The sequence below is a fragment of the Dermacentor andersoni genome, chromosome 1 (genome assembly GCF_023375885.2).
Source record: "Dermacentor andersoni chromosome 1, qqDerAnde1_hic_scaffold, whole genome shotgun sequence".
Lineage (NCBI taxonomy): Eukaryota > Metazoa > Arthropoda > Arachnida > Ixodida > Ixodidae > Dermacentor > Dermacentor andersoni.
Genome location: NC_092814.1, coordinates 164,479,317 through 164,496,722, shown reverse-complemented (window position 1 = coordinate 164,496,722; position 17,406 = coordinate 164,479,317). Strand labels below are relative to the sequence as shown.

Sequence of the window (17,406 nt, the reverse complement as noted above, 5' to 3'; positions counted from 1 at the left end):
AACACGAGCAGATCGCTAGTTACAATAGGCGGTGGTTCTTGGATGGAATCGCATTCACAGTTTCAACCGCAGCTGGTACAATTTAAGCCTCTCCTTCGACGCGAAAGTAAACAACGTTAAAAAACATAGCGTCACTTCCACTTGGAACAGGAAGCTGCAGCTACGTAAGTTCCGCTTGACGCCGGAAGTAAGGGGGTGAGTGGGAGAGGAGCGTGGAGGAGGAGGGCAGGTTGGCGGTACTTAACCTGGCCGGCGGAAACGTGTATGGAGGGGCTTTAGGGCATTCATGAGTGCTTTGACAAAACAAAGATGTACAGCACCGCACAGCACAAATAATTAGGTGACACATGCACATGATGTCTAACTAGCATTCCTAAAATGTGTGCACAAGAAAGCATGGCCAAAAACTCTTATGATACTTGCCTCAACATCCACTTCGCTCTCTTGCCTAAGTCGCTGAACACGAATACCAGGCTGTTTGTCAACCCAAGATCTAAAGGTACAAAATAGGAAAGTGTGTATATTAAAGTGTAAACTAAAGAAGAAAACAATAGCACTATAGCTTATAATATCTTCCACCACACAAGACAAGCTATACTGGCAGGCTGTTTTAGTTGCTGGCTAATTCGTAGCTTTCGTAACTAAACGACTATAGTCCCCAGACACATGACAATCTAAAGTTTAAGGCCTTCAGTCTCCTTTGACCACTGTGTTAACAGCTGTGGCATATTACTCCTTAACAATGTCAGCTAATGTGTACGAGAACATTGAAAATGCCCCACAGTACACCTGATGCACCCTTAGTTGTGAACCGCACATTTATCCAACACACATCTTCAGAGGCCAGCCAACTGTATACAGTCGAACCCACTCCTAACAATATTCAAGTGCCACGAAAATTCCATTGTTATAACCAATTGTTGTAACCGGGTTGCATGAAAAAATTGAAATAGGGGGATGGCAGAGCTGGTGTGAGAAAACTATGGCGGGAAGGCCAGTGTCCCTACCCAAAACCTTCCTCCATCCGGGTGCTGATTGTGTTAACCCGTTTAACTGCTTCCCAGGCACTCCGATCGCATGTAACAAGCAGCGGCTGTCGGCGTTAAAGAATGGCACTGCTATAACAACTGCACAGAAGGGTCACAGGTGGCAAGCAATATGCGAGCTCCGCCGAGGCATCGCTTTGGTGGAACCAAAAGGGGCCTTTTAAGAATTGGAAGAGGCTGCCGCGGCAGCCTGTCAGCTTGAGAAATACAGAAGAAATGCTGAGGAGATATCGCCACAAGCATCTCGCCACGAACTTGTCACTGGCTTGCACGAGAAAACCCTATGTCCATCAGCCTTGCATGCTTTATGCAAAGCTTGCCGACATCCTTCTCCAAGGCATGCAGCTGCTCCACGTAGTGCAGCGGAAGTCCCTCCAGTTCCTCATGAAAACGAAGCCCCGAAGGGACTGAATCACCTGCCGGGCCTCCTGTGAGTACAATGTTGAGGCAGCCTGCCCTACCGCGTCATTGCTGCCATCGTCACCGTCGCTATCTGATGCAAGCATGTTCGCGACGATCGTCTCATCGGTTAGAAGCACTTAGTTTCCAAATCTATAGCCGTGCACTTTCTTTTCACTGGCAATGTCGTGCATTGCCGATGATCAGCGGGCGGATCAGCCGTCTTCCCTTTCGGCAGCGAGTCAAACCAACTGCTGGTCAAATGAGGCTGAGACGAGCGCTTAAGCTGTTTGCAGAACTGCGCTGAATGAGGAGCCAGTGAGCTTCATGCGAGCAAACTGCGAGCAGCGCAGTTGGAGTGGTCTATTCGCGTTTTGGAGGGTGGGGCAGCGTAGAGCTAGCTATGGGTGCAGCCCATTCATGTTCGGAAAGCTGGAAGGGCGACGGGAGAGAGGCGCACGAAGATGGCTGGAAAATGAGCGCGCGGCGACTATCGGAGCAGCGGCGCATCGTACAGCAGCTCGAATTTCTCGTTTTGTTTTTTTCTTTTCAAGGATTTAGCATTTTACTACCTTTCGGCTCGGACACCCAGCCACCAGACTTTATCGTTATAACCGATAACGCGGCATCGGGCATTGTAGTAGGCGGGTTATTTCATGATGGAAAACATACAAAAGTAGACAGTGCAGCAGGCTCTCATTGTTATAACCGATATATTGTTAGAACTGGTATCATTATAAGTGGGTTCGACTGTATCACTTCTTGTACAACTAGGTTTGTGCTGCTATTCTATATTTTCAAATGTAGCTAACCTTAATATAACGTTGTTGAATTAAATCAGCATGTTACCTTATTATATCGAAATGTCATTATATATCGGCTAATCATTATATATCGTTTGCTTGATCATGTTACAGCGAACTCGCTCTTCTCCCCCTTTTCCCCTTGCTCATGCAATGAGACGTACTCATCATGCCACCCTCCTTTGCGGCTCACCCTCACATGTGGCTCCTTCTCTCCTCCCCCTTTCCCCTTGCTCACGCAGGAAGACGTGCTCATCATGCTGCCCTCCTCCTCGGCTCACCCTCACCACACACAGCATGTGGAATGCGATAGAATCTTACCGCACTTAGACTATATACGGAACATGACGCTGCTCCGCTTCAGCGGTCGCTCAGTTTGAGAGGTACGAAGCAGCCACTTGTAATTCAACCAATTGACCATCTGCATCCATGGAAGTTTTCATTTATTGTCTCGGTATTCCTTCGTGACAGTAGTGAAATTTAATTATATTGAAATTTTGTATAAACATACTTCGTTATATTGAGGTTCTAAATGCATGGTGTTCCATGAACAAGAAGTTATAAAAAGTTAAATTATTCGTTATATCGAGAATTTTGCTATATTGAAGTTCATTATATCAAGGTTTAACTGTAGATCAGCGTCAATGCGGCACCAAACACTAACTTTGGTCACCAACAATTGGTGAGGTAGCATTGCTTAGGCCAAAGACCAAGTCAGACAGCAGATGACAAACCGTCACGGGGAGTTTAATTGTTCATCAGTGATCAGCCCCACACCAAGCATGGGCCAGACTAAGGGCTGCAGAAACGTTCATTTGGGTCCACGTATGACCAGCTGACAATTACAGCAAATATGCCTACCAATTTCACCTGGTGCTTACTGGACGGAACAGGTGAAGCTCGCCTGTAGACGGAAAGCACCGAGCTGAAATTGCACAACACATCCTAAACTGCTGGCACTGCACTGTCAAGGTCACACATCGCAGCATCGCTACGACGTACAAATGCAATATAATCATGGCCTTCGGTCTATTTCAAGTAGACTGAAGCACAATGCTGAGCCAAAATTATGCACGGATTTTCCGTGCTGCTGGCATCATAAAAAAATATTGAATTTATGCACGAAAATATGTGAACAACAGCAATAAGAAAATAAACTGATTCAAGAGATGAAACTGTTTCCCCTCCTTCACAAGTAAAGAACCTTTTCTATTTAGATTTGTCAATGTCTGGCACTTGGTGTGAAGGTCTTATGCAAATCCTACAACTATTCAAACTATTCACTTTGCAATTATTCAACATTAATTACTCCTTGCTTCTACTTTCACTTAGAACCATAAAATTGATACTCGCACAAACCTAGGTGCCACGTCTTGTCTCATAAATCAGTGCCCTAACTGTAGCTAGCAATAAAATATGTTACATCTCTTGCACTTAAGCAGCTTGCAAGGAAAACAAATGAGATACCTTGATATAACGAATTTGGTAAAATCTGCAATTTGCTTGTTCTATTGAAATTTGACCTTTTATGCAAATAAGTATAGTCGCTGATTAATTTTCCAAACCATCGGGCAATCGGAAAAAGCAAATTTGAATGAGAAAAATTCATTTTGTTGAATTTGTGAGTCAGCGACAAAAGATACGGTTTCATGCCATGTCAATGATATCTTCACATCAGTGGTACGAAGCAAAGCCAGACACGCTTTCATGTCCACTTCCCCTCCGCAGCTGAAAGTGTCGCCCGCACTAGGATTGCTTCATTTGCTTCTCGCTTCAACGCATCTCCGAAACTCGACTACGCAACCTCGAGTATTAAATGCGCAGGAAGACAGTGCACACGATGCCACGACATCTTGGCAAGCTCGCTGTTTGCCCATGCAGCAGATTATTTCTAAAACAGGGAGCGCAGGCCGTGTAGGCGCTAAGCTATACGCAGCTACAACCACACTAGAAAAGAAGATGCAGGCCAATGTGCCCCCCACTCCCTTCATTGCAACAGGATTTCTTTCTGGAAAATGTGTGCGCTTTGCACACTGGCAGGCTTCAATTTTAATATGAGGCCCATAAAGAAATAACGCAAAGCACGCACAATTGCATTACTGCGAGCTCGCCCCCCCCCCCCCCCCCCCCCCAACTTTCCCCTTGCTCGCATGGGAAGAAGGCACTCGTCAAGCCCCATCCTTCTCGGCTCATCCTCACACACTTTCACTCACACCCAAAAAATACAGAGCACAAGGAGCAATAGGATCTTATCGCACTTGGGACTTCGTATGGAACATAATGCTGCTCTGCTTCAGCGGTTGGTAGCTCTTGGTTGCAGGGCAGGCAGTTTGAGAGCCTGAGAGTTTCACATTCCCAAGTAGCTGCTCGTAATTCAACCATTTAGCCACTGCATCCGCAGAAATTTCAATTTATTGTCTCACTAGTCTTTATCAGCGGCAGTGAAATTTCATTACAAGGAAACTGTGTATAAACACACTTTGTTATACTGAGGTACTAAATACATGGTGTTCTATGGACAAGAAGTTACAAAAAGTTTAACACTTCCTTATATCAAGAATTTCATTATATTGAAGTTCCTTATTATCAAGGTTTAACTCAAAAGTTGTTCAAATGTTCATGCTTTAAGTACATACATGTATACAAATATGCATTCTTGTTGAAGCCTTGTACAATTTACAAAAATCCCCTTGTACTTTTGCACATGCCAATCCACACAGAAAGCACTACTAGTGCAATGCCTTGAAGTGTCACTGACCTTGAGCCATAGATGAATGTCATAGGCACACCTTGATGGAGCTCTCCAATGCGGCTAATCATAGGGTATCGAGCCCAGCCATACTGCGTCATCATAGCCTTGAAGGCTGATTCTCCACTGCATGATCAGTAAGCAGCAAAAAGGCTGGTCAATACAACTTTTAAGGGATGATCACAAAGAAAAAGATCCACACACAAATCCACACAGCAAAGAGACTAAGCTTGCTATCTTGTTTTGTTTTTTGTCTCAATGCAATGTTTTAAATTAAAACTTCATGAAAAGAGACTAGCGCATGCACCATTGGAATGATGATCAGAACAACCATGATAGTACTAATAGAAAGATGTCTTATTTCTCAAAATGTGACACCAATCAGCTAAGGACACTACTATGTGGGAATGCAACTTGTGGCCAAATAAGCGTGTTGCATGTACGTATTTTCATAACTGGAGCATATTAAAACCATGTAAAACAAAGCCATTCTTGGTGTCCAGTTTTGTCGCAAAATGTTCTCAGACTTGTACCGAAAATTATTTTGGTCTGCACCACAAGTCTTTAAAAAAGAAACTAGTAAGATCTGACACTATCTAAATTCTAAAGCACAAATGCACTCAAAAGTGCTTTTCTTGCTAATTTATGCACGGTTGCTGGAACTGGCATGCACCAGTGCACTCCTAACACTTAGACTGAAAGCACCACTTAGACACCATACAGCCAATCTATCACAGGCTTTAAAGACACACTAAAGGCAAATATTAAGTTAATGCAGAATGCTAAATACCCTTCCAGAGAGCTCAAAGCGTTTGTTTTGTGCCAAGAAGCAACATAGCAGCAGAGAAAATCACTACTAAAAGGGCACATTCTTTTACCGCAATTCAAATCGCCTGCAATAAGTGAGGCAGTGTGATGCAGCATGTCACCACCACTGTTTGCCACCGTCATACAGTAAAATGGAAACCGTGAGCCGACACCGATTTTTTTTTTTTTTAAGTGCAATAGGCCAGCTGGTAACCAACCTAAGACAGTGCCGTTTGTTGTATTGACAAGACCAAAACAAAGTGCACTTGTTCTCCTGGTTTGCGAAACTCGTAATAAAGAGGCAACCACATGCAAACGATATTCACCTAACAAACAACGCGATAGATGGACCCTGTCGTACTGCCACGTCTCGTGGGATAACTATATAGTATACATGGGCGCGACATCGAGAAAAAGAAAGTAGCGATAAACTTTCATTGTTGTCGGAATGAATACAATCACACACTCGTAAAAAATTCGCACGCATGCTGCAAGGCCAACGTTTTCCCCAGAGGATGCCAGATCTAGTTTAGCTGTGCCATCATCATCAATAAAAATGCACTCCATGCCGCCAGCAGTAAATGATGTGGCGCCATCTGACAGCTAGGAATCAAAGCTCTTTTGTGACTACATTGCCACCGAGACTATGGCGCACGTGATCTCGGATGCTTTATACTAGTGTCAGATGAGACGAAGCGAAGGCTGATTTTACCGTTCATTTCTTGCTGTCACGTGGGAGAACAAGTAGCAACAGAGAACTCGGATACAGGTGGGTGCACTAGTTGCCGCAATGTTGTTATGCAACTATGTGGCGACAGGCGGGCCAATGCGCTATCTTACAGGTGACAAGCAAAATTTCAACTAGTAGGAGAAAATTCTGCGTCCAATGTGATGTCTTGGGATGCCATTGGCTGTATCTTCGCTCGGTTTTCGGCTGTGCTTTTCCATTTTACGCAAATAAAAAATACAAAATGAAAAAGAAAAGCTCTAGCGCCGGCGGTCGGGTGCCATTTTACTCACCGACGACAGTAAAGTGCGGTAATGGTGTATGCAACATCACAACTCCTTGCTCGTGGGCAGGAAACTTGAATTGTGCTAGAAAATGCAGACCCTTCAAATGCGATTTTCTCTTAAAGGAAGAGTTTCCTTGGCACCACACATGCCCTTCGCGGTTTCTTGAATTAAATTTTACATTCCCCGTTGGCATAATGTTTGCCGTTAGTTTCCCTTTAAATACATTGGTGCAATGCACAGGGCCTGCTTCGTCATGCGTTTGGGTGTTTAGTGCAGAAAGCTGGTAATTATCGTATATCAATCGGACAAACCATTGGATCGAACATTATGGCATCTTTTTGCTTTTTCTTTCAATTCAATACACTAGATAATGAACCAATTCCCACACTACCATCAGGGTCAAATTAACAACGTAACTGTACTGTGCTCAAAGTTTACAATTCAGATGAGAAAGGTACTTTTCTTTTGACAAAAAGAGAAGTATAATGAAAATGTAAAGGAAGTCCCGACAATATAACCAATAATACGCAATGGCAACAAAACCTTACCTAGGTGTTTGAGCATTGCAGTGGTAAATGTACTGTGGAACTGTCTGATTATCATCCACCACATGTCCGTACTTCTTTCCAATATCTGGCCTGATCTTTTCTACTAGCCGAGGACCTGGCAAACAAAAGAAAACAAGTACAGGTTAGCACTTAGTAAAAATTTTAAGGGTTGGCTTTAATGACAATTAAAAAGTAGTTTACCAAGCATTAACATTGACAAATGTACGAGTCAATATTCACCCTTGATCACACCAACAACAATGCAACAGGGAATCCTGACCGCCTGGACCTCTTTAAAAGGTACCTGCAACGGTTTTTGTCGTACGCTTAGACAAAGAAGGAATGTCTCGAGCAATGCTTTCTCACAATAATTTCGTGTCAGTGCGATATAAGAAAGGCATGACTTGTTAAACGTTACCCTCTTCTCAAACCACAGCGTTCCCCCTCAAGTTTTTCTGTGGGCTGCCATCGCTATAATCCCACTTCTTTCATCCGTTGACAGGAATGTTGCCTACTTCCGGTTGGTTTGTACGAGTGTGTTCCCACAGCTAATTCCTATACACATGGAGTGAACTTTCAAAACAAACTTCGCACAGCGAATGGGGACGTGGCAGCTCAACACGCATTGCTTTCTGGCTTGCACTACATAAAGCAAAAAGCGACAGATGCCTCCGCGGGCGTTCGCCACATTGCTGCAAGCATATATGCAGTGTACAAACTACAAAGCAGCTGTTTCCGGTGTTACTTAAGTTTAATAACAACATGATAACATATAAATGTATCTAGAACTGTATGGTTACGATTCCCTCTATATTACACTCGCAAGATTTATCTGTAGCCGCAGCAGTAAAAACAAGCATTACCACAGCTAGGCTAGAGCTGCCGCTAACTTACGAATGTGGTGAAATGGGCTATATTTCTAATGTTTCTTTCATTCCAGAATTTAAAGAAGGAAGAAAAAAAGAATGCAAGCGGGAATCGAGCCCACACATTCTGAGTGGAAGGCTAAGATGGTACCAACGCACTCAAGTCTAACTTAAGATGGCAGCTCTTTGATGGACGTTTTCTCGTGTGGTAAGGCATGTTCAATTGCCTTCGCAGCATTTTTTTTTCCAGGTCTCGGCTTGCCAGGATAGTTTTCTGGTGCCATTCTAGGCAAATTAATACACAAAACTTGGCTCTCTGACAAATGCAGAGCCTACAGTTGCCACTGAAAGTGCCTTTCTTTCAAAACTGCCAGTGATTGCTCTGTTGACCAACCTGCAGCTTTGATGAAGGAGTTTGGTGTTGACATTGATGCGCAGCGCTCGCATCTTCTATAGCATGCAGTCTCTGAAGTTTACTTCCTGCATGCACCAGCAATGCAATACGAGTGTAGTACAGCATTGGTACCATTCATGTTCCTGCCCCTAAACAAGACATTGCTTCATCTATTTTCATTGAGAACTGCTCCACGTCCATTGGCTGCTGTCACCACAGTTGCAGCAGATGATTGGCATTCTCAGACAGAAGTGGGCCATTGGTTTGAAAAAAATATTTACATTTATTGCACTTGTGCATTTATCTTTAAGGTTACGCAAATTACTATGCATAAATGTGGTATTAAATATAAACTTAATGAAGTGACATGATTTTAACAGTCCTCATGACGTTGCGTGGGTAATTAGATTGCTCGCCCGAGTGACATCACTCACCCATGCTACGTAGCGGGGGAGGGGCGACTGAAAACTCGGGGGGGAGCGGCTCCGCTGCAATTGGCAGCGATGTATACATTTTGAAAACCTTATAATAAATTCCATTGTTTACGCGGAGCACATAAACATGTTTCCTAGTGCTCAGAAGGACCTACCCTACTGACTCGGTACGTTTGTACACAATCATCAAAATCGTTTCGGGGTCCCTTTAATGTGCCCCTGAAGCAATATGGTCACAGAAAATGGGAATCGAACTTGTAACCTTGCATTGCAAATAATCTGCCATTTTCATTTTCCAGTGATGGCCACTGCCCCACTCAACTGGAGATACAGTAAACTCCTGTTAATTCAACTCCAGTTAATTTGATCCCAATGTCCCGGCCAGCGCCCGTGCATTTCTATGGGCTCAACTTTTGGTTATTTCGATCCTTAAATTGGCCTTCACCAACTAATTCAAACTTGGCTGGTCCACATACACTCGCCAGACCTCTTTGGTGATGCAATAGCAATCCTTTTAGTAGCAGTGTCTGTCTCAGCAGAACTTGGCCGACAGTGAATTGAAAACATCTGCACCACCCTGGTTTGTATTTCCCACCAACATGCTATCAGGTAAAGTCGAAGCATGAACTAAAATAATGCAATGGTGGGATTCAAATTCAAAATTTTTTTTCTCTATGAAAACGCTAATTACTTCTATTACAATTTCCATGGCAAAAGTTGTTATTCTTCTCAATGATATCCGATTTTCTGCTTATTTTTTCGTGGACCACCTTAGTGTGTTACTAACATATGAACATAGGCCAAAATAGAATTTTTGCCAAATTCAGGCTTTTAATTTTGAGCCTGTGCGCAGCACATAGGCGAAAATAAAGTTTTCGAAGATAGTACGTTTCAGGAAAAGTTTCATAAAAGTAATTTCAGGTTTTCTCCTCTGACAGTCTTTTGTGAAAAATTTCGCAAGAACACTATAATTTTCACCTTTTCACCTTGGTGCTCAGGAGTTTTATAATGAAAGAACAATGTTCAGACAACGAAAAACACAAAAATATGAAATGATATGCAAAACAATTTATTTTTGGCAAATTTGTTTTCTGGACCTGGTTTTCCATCATTTCGTGAAATTTAAATGGTCCTCACATGGCCAAAAAAATTTTTCCATTCAAAATATTTTGGGAAAATACTGCGCAAGTAATGATTATATACATGTAATTTTGTCATAATTTTTTTATGGAGATTATTTTTCTCGAGCGCCACGGTCGGGAAAGCTGCTGTAGAATGACCCTTATGCATCTTGTTTATTTTGACCCGCCAGATCAGTCAAATCACCGGTCCCGTCAAGGTCGAGTTAATGGCAATCCAGTGTATGTTGAAAAGGTGCTGGGGCTTTCATCTGGTGATTTGCGTGTTTGCTGGACAATGTTTAATTATAAATGGCCTCTCCATGGCAGCATATCCTTCCAGAAGACTATTTAGCTCTCCCCGACAGCGAGAAGTCCTTGGTGCATTCCTGTGTTAACAGAGTGGGTCATAAACAAGTATACCTGCAGTAGTCAGGCATGCGTTGTGACCACTAGCTAAAAAAAGGGCCAACACTTCAAAGAAGAAGGCTCAAGCTGCAAAACAGCGTGGTCATTTGCAGCACAGGTGCATTTGTGCACAACCTGAATTGCTTGAATATGCTTCCTTGGCATTTCAATATGTTTTTCAACTTCACTGCTAGGGTCAGATGCATGCGCAGCATGCCGTCGAAAATTCTGTAAGGAAAGAAAGAACCAGAAGTGTCCAGAAAGTGCCAACTAACCCCAAGGCCCTGCAATCCGCACAGCTGCCAAAGGGTTGAAGGGGCTGAGCAAGGTGGAGACCACACGGACCCAACTTGGCAGCTGCAGTGCTGGACGAGGGGTGTTGCGCTCAGGGAAACCCCATGGGTCAGCAAGTACAAGGTGGGCCACACGCTCAGGAAAGCGCAATGCATACGAGGCAGCCAGGAAGCCACCCATGCTGTGTCCCAGCAATACAAAGCGATCGAGACCAACCTGTGCTCGCCACTCTTCGATACCTGAAGAGAGAAAAATGCTAGATTAAGCTCACTCCGATGGAAAATTACTTGCACATTGCCGTACCTACTGCAAACAGTCGCCATCAACCCAAGCTTCCAGTTACATTTATTGCCTTATTCAGCCCAACAGATGATACTTCCATTTCTACTGAACAGAGGCTGCACCCACACAACTTGCACTCTACCACACCACGCACCAAAGCCAAGCCACATCATAATTTACGAACTGTCCTGTTTCTATAATCAAGACAATGCTCTAAAATTAAGTTGTTCTCATTGCACTACAGTGTCAATTTATCCTGTCATTTTCTTCTGCTTCACTATATTTAATGGATTCAGAACACCTAGGTGCTAGCATGCAGCATGTTTTAACTCCACTAACTTTTCGAAATGCGAGTCTCCCTTGTGCTCCAGGATCTGTATTAGAGGAGACCTAGGTTTCCACTGAATGAGATCAAGTATCAGCTCAAGTATAGCAGTTGGTTTAGCACACAGAATCTTCCTAATCAAGGCTATAATATGTAATGTGGTATATTGTCACGTCCTCTTAGGAGACCAGAAACCTGGTGTACAGCACGGATAATGGCATTTTACATGAACAGCCAACACAATGTCATTGTCGTCTCTGTTTTCCACCTGTGCGCTACTTCAGCGTCCATTGGATGGCCTGCCACATACTTGTGGCGGCGATATATGATGTGGCATTTGCCCCTCCTTTGAAAAAAAAAAAGCATTGTCCTGATGCACCAAGGTCCGAAGGCAGTGCAGAGAAAGTGCAAAGTTCATGCCAGTAGGAAAAGTATGGTTTCATACGAAGCACGTGCACAACCTTGGGCAGATGCTGCAGGCGTGTGGAGCAGGAAGGACTGTCGGGAATAACTTCATAATTCCTATCACTGATGCGGCGCAGAACTATGTACGGTCTGAAGCATCTACGCAGGAACTTCTGAGATAGCCCCCGCCGACAAATAGTGGTCCAGACCCACACTTGATCGCAGACGTTGTACATGACAGGTCTATGCCGAAGATTGTAGTGCCTAGCAGCATAGTCCTGTTCTTGGATTCGCAAACGCGCAAGCTGCCTGGCTTCCTATGCATGTTGCATAAACTCCTCGGCTCCAGTCTCATCATCACCGCACTCGTGTGGCAGCATTGCGTCCAACATTGTTGCAACTTACCGGCCGTAAACAAGGCTAAAAGGTGTCACACGTGCTGTCTATTGGCGAGCTGTGTAGCATGCAAATGAAACACAAGGTAAAATCTCATCCCATTTCTTGTAGTCGATGTCGGTGTACATACTCATCATGTCTGCCAGTCTTATTCAAACATTCTGTCAGCCCATTGGTTTGGGCATGATAAGCCGTTATCTTTCAATGAGTGGTACCACTCAGTTGCAAAACGGCATCCAGAAGTGTTGCTGTGAACACAGTACCTGTCTATTATGACTGCTGTGGGCGCGCCTTGCCTTACGACGGCTTTGATGAAAAATCGTGCTGCTTTGGCTGCTGTTCCCCTTTGGAAAGCCCCTGTTTTAGGCATATCAAGTACGATAATCAATGACGATGATTATCCATCTATTGCTGGCAGTAGACATCAGAAAGGGACCTAAAAGGTCTATGCCAATTTGTGCGAACGGCGCTTCCGGTATTTGAACAGAATGCAGCAGTCCAGCTAGCTTGACGGGTAGAGCTTTGTGGCGCTGGCGATTCAGGCATGTCTGAACATAACGTTTCACGACTGGTACAAGTCTCAGCCAGTAGTACTTCAGCCTAATTCTTTCCAATGTGTGGGTGTAGCCCAAGTGAATAGTGGTCGGCTCGTTGTGACAGGCATGTAGGACTTCCTCCCAAAGAGATGCGGGATGACCAGTAGACGGCTGCTGCCACTAGGTGAAAATTTCTTTGTATAGAGAACACTGTGGCGCAAGCAAAACAAAGGCAGCCTTCAGGCAAATAACCTCGGAACACTGCTTGTTCTTCCCTCTAAGTATTCAATAAGAGGAACCAGTTCTGCGTTCTCGCGTTGCTGGCGTGCAACGGCATCTACCATGCCTAGAAACGCCGCATCGTCATCATTGTGCACTGCAGTCTGAACAGGAGACCGAGAAAGGGAGTCGGCATTGGCATGTTGCTTCCCTGATTTGTACACAACGATGAAGTCAAACTCCTGGAGCCAAAGGCTCTAGCACACAAGCCGACCAGCTGGATCTTTTAAATTAGGCAGCCAGCAAAGTGCATGGTGACCAATGACAATGGCGAAACAGCAACTGTACAAATAAGGGCAAAATTTCAGGATGGCCCATACCATCGCGAGGCATTCCTTTTCTGTAGTGCAGTAGCTAGCCCCCGCTGTTGATAGCGTCCTGTTGACGTAAGCAATCACTCTTTTGGTGCTGTCCTGCCACTGAACGAGCACTACACCAAGGCCAACATTACTATCATCTGTATGAAGAATCATCGGGGCGTCTTTATCAAAGTGCGCAAGCACGAAGGCGGATGCAGTCGTAGCCGTAGCTCGTGGAATGCTTGTTGCTGATCTTCACCCTACATGAAGGGGACATCTTTGGTGAAATGTGTTAAAGGCCACGTGATGTGCAAGAATTCTGGAATAAAATGCCTGTAGTAGGCGCAAAGGCCCAGAAAACGGCACATGGACTTTTTATCAGATGGCGTCGAGAAATTAGAGACTGCATCATTTTATCAGGGTCAGGTCGGACACTTTGATGACTAACGATGTGACCGAGGAACTGAAGTTCTTCAAAATGGCACTTTTCAAGTTTCAAAGTTAGACCAGCTGAGCGTATTGCTTCAAAGACCATCTTCAGTCTCTGTAAGTGCTCCTCAAACGCGACGGGAGAAAACAGTCACGTCATCAAGGTACACCTGGCAGGTTTGCCTTTTGAGGCCTGAGAGTCCCGTGTTCATTAGTCGTTGAAATGTTGCTGGAGCAGAACACAAACCGAAGAGAAGCACTTCAAATTCATAAAGTCCACCAGGCGTCACAACAGCGGTCTTCTTACGGTATCGCTCATAAACTGATTTCCCGGTAGCCACTTTTGAAGTTTACCGATGAAAAGTAATGTGCATTTCGTAGCCTGTCCAGTGAATCATCGATACATGGTAGCGGATAAACGTCCTTCTTTGTCATCTGGTTCAGTTTTCAATAGTCAACGCAGAAGCGCAGGCTACCGTCCCTCTTTTCCACCAATACGATAGGTGATGCCCAAGGACTCTTAAGTCACCGAATTACCCCGTCCTCAAACATCACCTTCACTTGTTTTTGTATTGCCTCGTGCTCTTTCGGTGCTACACGATAAGGATGCTCCAGAATGGGTCTTGTGTCAGCTTCGGTGATAATACGGTGCTTGGTGAATGGCGTCTGGCTAACTCTTGATGCAGATGAGAAGCAGCTGTGAAACTGATTGACGAGCTCAAGAAGGCTGCTGCATTCGAGGGGTGATAAAGTTAAACTGACATCACCCACAGGTCCAGGCATAGGCACGGCGGACACCGCATGCTGCACTGAGAGGAAGTCTTGTATTGGGGCAAATTCATTGAAGTAAGCAACAGTAGTGCCTTTAAGAATGTGTTGACGTTCCCTGCTAAAAAACGTCAGCAGGAGTTGAGCATGTCCGTCGAGTGCATTAATTATGACCTTGGCGATAGAAACGCCGTGACTTAGTACAAGTGTGTTGATGTTTTTAGCAACTCCAGTCCCGCTATGCAAGTTGTTGCAGATTACAGGCAAGAGGGAACAACTTCACAGCGGAAGTATCACGTCAGCGGCAGCTATACGTAAGCGCAGTCACAGGTGTTCCGCAGGGTCGACACATCTGAACTCGTAAAAAATGTAACGAAGCAGTTGCAAACATTAATCGCTTCACCGTACTCTCTCAAGAAATCCATCCCCAATATAAGTTTCTTACAGCACTCAAAGAGAATGACAAGGGTAGTAACGAAGGCTGAACCAGAAATTACAATTCTGGCTGTGCATTTTCCAATCGGGGTCATCAAGTGGCCCCCGGCAGTTCTGACAGTGGGCCCAGTCCACGGTGTCATCACTTTTCTTAGTCTGTCGGCTAGCTTTAGACTCATTATCAAAAAATGCGAACCAGTATCAACGAGAGCAACCACTTGGTCGCTGTCAATGAGAACTTGACAAGATCGGCGTTGACGGCGTCGGTTACATGGGGTGTGGTTGGAGTCGTCAGAGTCTTAGAGTCGTCGAATGTCAGTGATGGGGGCTCTTGGGAAGGTCGACAGTTTGCAACCTCACCCCCACAGGTCGCTTCCTCTAGTTTCCCCGGCGCAGGCGAGAGGACCTGCCCCTAGAGAAATCAGGAAAAGTGCAACACATTGGTGAAGTGTATCAAGCCGGAGATGGGAAACATAATCATGGCGTAATTGAACCTTCCGGTTGGCAGTTTGTCGAATTGTCGTCGCAGATACGTGGAGCATCAAATGGAGGGTAATTTAGTTGAAGGGGAATCTTGTAAACCCAGCTGCACGATAGTGGCAAACTCGGTAAACATGCCCTCTTCGCCACAATGAAAGCATAGCGGCCGGCGGTCAGCAGTGCTCCACGAATCGGTTTTCCGAAGCGGGCAGCCAGCAGGAAATTCTCTGCAAGACCGAGGCACAGCGATCGGCCGTCGACGATACGGCGTTGCTGGTGGTGAGGGTGACTGTCGAGGATAGGCGTAGGGGGTGGCAGTGGCAGCAGAGTGGTCAATGGTGTAAGCAACATCGAAGTGGCAAGAGGTGGACGACGAACAGCTTCCATGTAGGACAATCGTTGCAACACCACCTGCCAGGCAGGCGAAGAAAAGGCCTGTCAGACTTCCTCCCAGACAACATCGACAGAAGCCACAACTGGTGCCATGGGAGCAAACCCGAGCTGCTGGATCTCCTCTCGCACAATCTCTTGGATGACTTGACACAGACATGTGCCACAGCTCTCAGGTAGAATTGAAACATCAATCGGAGAGTTTGAGTGGTCATATTGGCCGTACCGCAGCTGTAGTGCCGGTTTAATAGCGGTAGCCTCTTTGGTGAATTTGGCCACTGTTGTCGGTAGATTCCCCACGAGTCCAGCAAACAGTTGCTCCTTCACTTCCCGCAAGAGGTAGCGCAACTTTTCTTCGGCCATCTCAGGGTCTACTCTGCGGAAAAGGCGGGCAATATCTCTAGTAACCATGGCAATGCTCTCATTTGGTATATGAATACGGGATTTAAGAAGGCGCTGCGCAGTGTCTTCTGTTGCTACTAGTGAATGTGTCTAGCAGCTGGTTGTGGAAGGTATCCCATGTGGTCAAACTCTTCTCCCAGTTCACAAACCGCGTCCACACACTACCTTGAAGGGCAAATAGACATTGGGAACTTTTGCTGGGAGTCCCAGTCATAACTCGCGACACACTCGAATTCGTCCAGCCAATCTTGGACATCTTCAAAAGCGTCACCACAGAAACTTTCCAGAATCTTAGGATTCTGCAGCGTCACCTGCGATGGAGTTGCAGTGGCCATAGCGGACGAAAATAGCCGTGTCCCTGCAGGGTCTTGCAGGGAGTTGAACTCAGGCGTCAGGCCTAGCAGGCAGCAACTGTATCGGTGAACAGGGGTTTCGACGAACGAAAGTGATTCCGTGTTCGATGTATGGTTTCGCAAAAGGGTGCCAAGCATGAGGCAGTCATACCCAGCACCTCCACCAGTGTCACATCCTAGTAGGAGACGAGAAACCCGGTGTACAGCACAGATAATAGCACTTTATATGAAAAGTCAACCCAACGTCATTGTCTCCATTTTCCACCTGCACACTATTACAGCGTCGTTTTCATGGCCTCACACATTCCCGTAGCGACGATATACAATGTGGCAATATAGACTTAATAGCTGTTCACAACAGCGCCAAAGTTTACACTCTATGATGCCAACAGCACCACTCAGTGATAACCGTGGACACTGACAGTAAATTGCATGCATGTGCCACAAGGGTTGGGTCTGACTGATTTTACATGGAGACTTTTATGCCAGCAAATGTTATGACACTTTGCCAACTCCTTTATTAATTCACTTGGGCACATGCAATATTTTTTATCACTGTGACCACAGGTGACTTGTTACTTTTTCTACTGCATATTGCTTTATTGTGCTATGTTTAGAATTTATTAGTTCGACACTTGTCACTTGTATTTATTTTTAATGTATTGCACAATGCCAAAGGCACAAAACTGTTAGTGGCCACCTATGCCAACAATTAAAAATATATTTTTTTGCAGCAGCTGCACCCTT

At 45.0% G+C, this 17,406-nt stretch overlaps 1 protein-coding gene across 3 annotated transcripts in view; it reads right to left on the bottom strand.

Annotated features, from left to right (window-relative positions):
* LOC126547336 ((Lyso)-N-acylphosphatidylethanolamine lipase-like) overlaps positions 1 to 17,406 on the bottom strand; it is a 43,466-nt gene that overhangs the window by 11,784 nt on the left and 14,276 nt on the right. For all 3 annotated transcript variants that reach the window (XM_050195303.3, XM_050195304.3, XM_055062693.2), the window contains exons 4-7: positions 10,862 to 11,119; positions 7,367 to 7,481; positions 5,007 to 5,123; positions 424 to 493 (exon numbers count right to left, since the gene is read on the bottom strand). In XM_050195303.3, the coding sequence (XP_050051260.1) occupies positions 424 to 493; positions 5,007 to 5,123; positions 7,367 to 7,481; positions 10,862 to 11,119 (560 nt within the window). The remainder of the gene's footprint in view (positions 1 to 423; positions 494 to 5,006; positions 5,124 to 7,366; positions 7,482 to 10,861; positions 11,120 to 17,406) is intronic.